Source organism: Syngnathus acus, chromosome 6 (assembly GCF_901709675.1).
Source record: "Syngnathus acus chromosome 6, fSynAcu1.2, whole genome shotgun sequence".
Lineage (NCBI taxonomy): Eukaryota > Metazoa > Chordata > Actinopteri > Syngnathiformes > Syngnathidae > Syngnathus > Syngnathus acus.
The window spans coordinates 12,088,778-12,094,714 of NC_051092.1; the positions used below are offsets into that span (position 1 = coordinate 12,088,778).

Genomic DNA, 5,937 nt, shown 5'->3' on the forward strand with positions numbered 1-5,937 from the left:
TTTCTGTATTAACGTTTAAAAATGGCTCTTGTAAAATGGATCCATGTCTAAATAAATAAATAAATAAATAACACTGTCGCGAACATAAGCATCACCTGTTTGCCACGTCTCTGACTCACCATATCTTTGGAGTATCTCACTCACACAGACACGAAATAGATACATTAACAAAACAATACCTTTCTTGTTTATATTTGTAACTTCTCATTAAAATCTCATTAGACCATGCTGATTATGAGCAAGGTCAAGGAACAAAATGTGAATGCTGCTTTTGCACAAAAACGACGATGGCTAACCTCTGTGATTAGCGACAGAACCGCCAGCCTGGAGCAGTTGAGTGGAGCCTTGCTGTTCCTGCCAACTCACCATGCTGTATAATTGTCACAGGGCTCAGACTTTAATTTCTGCAAATAGCCTCGGCGAGATGATTTTTTGTGTTGTCGTTTTCTTTGCGTGTACAGCATTATACAAACAATTAGCTGTCTGCGGGTTTTAAATAGAGTCTGCAGTACCAACTATATCTAATGATTTGTACATTCATAACAAAATAATAATATGTTTACTTCCCATTGCAAGCTTTGGATTTAGCTCTCACTCTAAAACAGATGAAACATTTTGTGGAAAAGACACAAAATGACAGTGGAACCTGGAGATAAAAGGAAATGAAACCCCCAAACTGTACAACTGTGGGATACATGTATTTTTTTTTCTCTGCTCACTTAGTGAAAAACGATCAACGTTTCATGAGTGGTGGAATCAAAGACCAACAGCGTATCTGACCTGCATAAAGCCCCACTGTGGGGTATAATGCAGCATTGTACACCACTTACTTAAAGACCCATTCATGCAGACACCAAGTAAATGCATAGGAGAGTAAAATGGGAGGTTTGGGGGTTGATTTACAATCCGACACCCGCTTTTTACGATTAAACAAATCACACACACACAAAAGACATGAGATGAATGTGTTTCCGTTTGAAGAAATACAAACCAATAGGTTTTATTTTTTTCATAGCCTCTTTTTGTCTCTCCATAAAAATAGTGTTCCTCAAATCAAACAGGTAAAACAAAGTCAATGTAGTCCATGGAAAAAGCCCCGGATAGCAGACAAACATTCATTGTGTTCAAAGTCGATCCATTTTTTTTTTTTTTTTTTTTTTTTTTTTTTTTTTTAAACCTTTCCCAAAGCCAGAATGGGGCGCGAAGCCCTGTATCATTGCACCGCATGTCAGTTCCGCCGAAAAATTAGCATCAGAATGAGCCCTTGCAGAGACAAGTCAGGCAACTGCTGTAATGCATTAGTAAATTAGCCCTAAACACTACACAAGCCATTAAGAAGCAAAACGTAAAAGGGAGAGAAACAACAGAATGCAAACCAGAAACAGAACTAAGTATTTGCAACAACTGCTATTAGTCTGCTTGCCGGATCATTTGATGTGCACACACATTTAACACGTTTAGATTAAAAAAAACAATGGTCAAAGCATGACATCAGCAAACACAGGTTTAAATCTGAGCTGCAGAAAATGTACTGCAGTCCAAAAAGCATTTGTCTCTCGGCTTCTGAACAGCACTCGCTCCATCTGTGCCATCGCATCGCTATCCATACACAAATGCTCAAATTTAGACACATTTGACTTTTATACCCCCCCCCCCCCCCCAACCCCACTTTGTTGGGAAATACCAATTTATTGCATATCGTGTTTGGCACAGGAAAAATCAAGTTTCAATGAGGCTGTTATCAGCAACCACACAAAGCCCCATCTTTTACTGCATCTTAAATATTGTCCCTTTTCTGCACTATCGAGTGTCGCTCTCATTGACTAAAAGCATTCCTTAAGCAGAGGTCACCTGTTCTTAGAAAATAGTGTCAAATTTCTTTCTTTTCTAATCGAATCTGCATATCTCACCACTTCCTGATAGTCTCATGAACGTATATAGATATATAGATTTGTATTCTTTTCAGTGATATACTTATGTATAGGCATGTACAAGAAACAAGAAGTGTCTCTGCTTTGCACTTCTGTACAAAAAAAAGGACCATGTTTTTTTCTTTGTGCATTCTACAACATGGACAAAAGGTTGGGGCAGAGTCAGAGACAAACCCAGGAGGAACATTATTCAAATTTGGGTCTCTTGAACCTTCTCTTTTTCATGAGTAGTCTTAATGATATATGGGTCTGCTATGGTGCTGATGTGGCTGTGATGCTGTCTGGCTGAACGGTGCAGAGTGTTGTTCTGGGTCCAATGGGCCGCGTAGGCCCCTTGACGAGAGGACGACACATAGCCAGGCTTAAAGGCGTTGCTGTTGTGTTCCACTAAGGTAGGCAATACCAAACCAGTCTCCTCCGAGCCGCTAGATCCAGAAGAGGGTGGAACTGGAGGGACTTCCTCCTCCATTTGAATGATCTCTATGGTCCTGGCCGCGGCCACTGTGCTCCTTTGTTGATGCCGTTTACGCAACTTATAGAATGCTATTAACATGGCCGCTGCCAACAAGGTCACAGCAACAAAACAGCCAATGATGATCTTGGTGGTTTTCATGATCTCATCCAGGCTAGCAACAGGCCCGCTGGGAAGTCTGGCAGTGGGGATTGACACGTGTCTTGGAGTTTGCGTGTTTTGGAACAGCACAGTAGGGGTGGAAATGAAGACAGGTTTGAAGACCGAAGGCGAGGCAGGGACGGTTGGTTTGGGTTTGGGGGTTTCCTCCACCGTTGGCTCTAATACCTCCACGGTTACGGTAGTAAAATAGGACAGATTTGATGTATTGAGTTCGGCATTACTGACATTTAGGTAAGCCGAGGCGTTTGAATTCCCTGCCATGTTGCTCACCATGCAAGTATAGACCCCTGTGTCTGATGGCAGAACATTGGAGAAGTTGAGGGTCCCGTCGTTAAGGACAGATATCCGTGGGTGAATCGAACCATGTGTCAGTACTGTCCCGCTGGGGAGAAGCCATCTAACAGAGCTCATGGCAGCTGTGCGACACTTGAGTTCTGCCACCCTCGCCGCCGAGATATTTAGGTCTCTCGGAGCATCGAGTATGAATGGTGCCGAACACTGAAACGTGGTCTGGTCCACTTCCACCAGGTATCTCCCTTTCATGTGGCTGGGGATATGGCAGCGTCCACAGCAGGTGGAATTGGTGGGAATGTACTCTCTGAGCCACCAGGAGAGCCACACGACATCGCAGTCACATTTCCAAGGGTTGTGGTGCAGATGGAGCTCCACTAAGTACTGCAGAGGTGTGAAGAGGTTATGGGGGAGAGATGACAAATTATTATGAGCCAAGTTCAACTCCACCAAAGCTGTGATGTCATCAAACGCATTCCTCTCAATGGTGGTGATGCCGGAGTTCATAATCCACAGTTTACGTAAATTCTTGAGCCCGTGGAAGGCAACGGGTTTAAGTTCAGGGAAAACATTCTCTGATATTTCAAGCTCCTCCAAACCGACGAGGGGTGAGAGATTGGGGAATTCCCTTAGGTGGCACATCCCCAAATTGAGGTATTTGAGGTTCTGAAGACCCTCAAACGCCCCGTCTGAGATGTACTCCAACTTTCTCAGTTCTCCGAGATCTAACCTCATTAAAGAGGGGACGCGATTGAAGGCGTAAGACGGGATGCTCTCGATGGGATTGCTCCTCAACCACAATTCTCTTAGCTTTGACAAGTACTCAAAAGCTCCACTGGGTATCACCGTCAGCCTATTGTCAAACAGCGCCAAAGTGTTAAGACTGGTCAGGCCATTGAAGGCCCCCACTTCAATCTGCCTGATCGCATTCCTGCCCAACTGCAGCACCTCCAAGTGATGCAGGTGCCTGAAGGTGTCAGCCTGTATGGTCTCTATGCTGTTTTCCATCAGGTTAAGGTACCTGGTGTTGGCTGGGATGTTAGAAGGAACCCGAACCAGGCCTCTGCGGGTGCACACCACCTTGCTGAGCTGGTTGGTGCAAGAGCACATGCCTGGGCAGTTCTGCGAGCTGGCTGAGCCCAGGGCTGGGCTGCTGGACTGGCACATACTGAGAGCAGGCACCATGAGGGAGAGCACGGCAAGCAGGGCTGTGTTCCAGGTAAGCTGCACACTAACCTGGCCCAAAGGACTCATGATGTGGAGGGCACATTATTCTGCATGGTGGGGGGAGATGGCACACACCAGAGGATGTAACACCCTAGCCTGGCTGGAGCAAATTGAGGCTCCCGAGTTCCATCGACAGAGCAGGAAGACGCTGCATCGAAATTGAATGCGCCAGAAGCAGAAAGAAGAGAGATAGGTGAAGAGAGATTAGGACAAGGGCCAAAGAAGGAAAACATCTAAATAAGCTTCCATAAGAACAATAACTTGACTTACCTCATTAGTTTGGGAATCGTTTTCGTCTCATCGATTTCTAACGTCTGTCCATGGGTCAGTGTGGCAGGATTTAGTCGTTTTGTTTTGCCTTGATTGGCTGAGGGTACAAAATGGCTCCTGGTCGTGAGGACTGAGCAATGAGATACAGGTAAGGCCAAAAAGGCTTGCCAGGTACTTAAATCTCCGTTGCCCCAGATCCCCTTACCTGGCCCCAAGTCTTTCAGACGTAAAACTGATCCATGGTGAATTTTGTTGGGATACAAAAAGTGAGAAAAAAAAAAAATCAAATTAAATAAATCACAGTCCAGCCGTCTCCTGTTTCATGCTGGTCGCCTTGTTTGGTGGCAAGACCTCCCTCGGTGTGACTTTGCCAAGGGCTCCTCGGCTGGTGATTAGCCCTGTTGTGACAGAAACTGGGAGACAGAAAAAGGCTGAAGAACTCCAGGCACAATCATCCCCCTCATTCTCCTCCTCTCTTCCTCTTTTCCTTTTCCTCTGCGCTTCTCTTGCTTCCTCCGAGAATCGGGCTGGCCCGGTCAGAGCAGCTGCAGGCTGCCGTGTGCACACTTAGCAGTAATCCGTCTATTCCTCCTCGGGGAGGGGGTGGTGGTGGTGGTGTGCAAGGGGGATGGAGGTGGAGTGGTGTCGGCTGTAGAATGAGTATGCGCTGCACTGCCAGACCTTGGCAAAAGGCTGTTGAAGAGTGAGCGAGAAAGCGAGAGGGAGCGCTCCTTGTCCTCAAGAGCAAAAAAAAAAGAGAGAGAGAGGATAGATGTGTGACAAAGTCGGCTCCGTATCCGTAAACGGCAATTGAGGACTCGTCCCTGCACTAGTCGGTCCTTCTTTTAGCTTGTCTCCTGCGGTCGCCTTGCTTAGTTGATAGTTTTCCTCCTCTGAGGGTGGCTGAGGTAGGAAGTTGTGTTAGTTGGCCATGTGTGCGGCTGGCTGGCTGGTGGACTGCTGCAGTAGCCTGACTGGAACAGTGAGAGGGAGAGAGAAAGAGAGGGAGAGAGAGTGTGAGAGAGAGAGATCACGAGCAAGGGGAAGATAGAGTGCGCAAAAGAGAATAAGGGAGGGAGATGGAGAGAAGGAGGTGGCAAGCAAGCGCTCAACAAGGCAGCCCACCGTCACACACAAGCAGACGGCAGCGGCATCCCGATCCCAGTCTTCTCTTCTTGTTTATGAGCCAATCCTTCTCCTTTTTCCCCTCCACCTCCATGTGTGTTGCAGGCAACTAAGATCTGTGCCCCCCTCCCTTTGTCCTTCAGTGGGAACGTGAATGTACTGCTGACGCACTCCTCTCAGCTGCTCAGGCTGTCTCAGAGCAGTGCATTGGTTTGATGCAGTCTTCCAGTGTGTTAACACATTCAACCACCCCACGTTCCCTTCACGTACCCTGATCCTTACATGTCTTTCTTCCCACCTCCACTTACCTGTTCCAAGCTCCTCCCCCTCCACCAACTCCTTTCAAACCGGTATTGAAAAAAAAACAATCTTCTCAATGGAGAGGAAAAGGTTGAACTCTGGGTCGATAGGTGTCTTTCTGCAGCAGTGCACCAGTGTTTTCCCACTTCCTCTCGCCGG

The 5,937-nt window shown here is 46.7% G+C and overlaps 1 protein-coding gene across 1 annotated transcript; it reads right to left on the reverse strand.

Annotated features, from left to right (window-relative positions):
• Window positions 1-966: 966 nt before the first annotated feature.
• On the reverse strand, window positions 967-5,670 carry lrrc4.2 (leucine rich repeat containing 4.2). The gene is made up of 2 exons (XM_037255040.1): window positions 4,354-5,670; window positions 967-4,231 (listed from the first exon to the last, which is right to left on the reverse strand). Exon 2 carries the CDS (start codon window positions 4,108-4,110, stop codon window positions 2,122-2,124), a length of 1,989 nt encoding a protein of 662 aa, XP_037110935.1. The 5' UTR covers window positions 4,111-4,231; window positions 4,354-5,670; the 3' UTR covers window positions 967-2,121.
• Between the last annotated feature and the right edge of the window lie 267 nt (window positions 5,671-5,937).

What these genes read in the sequence shown, in the direction of transcription:
- lrrc4.2 (XM_037255040.1), bottom strand. Translation starts at nt 4,110, where the DNA reads ATGAGTCCTTTGGGCCAGGTTAGTGTGCAGCTTACCTGGAACACAGCC.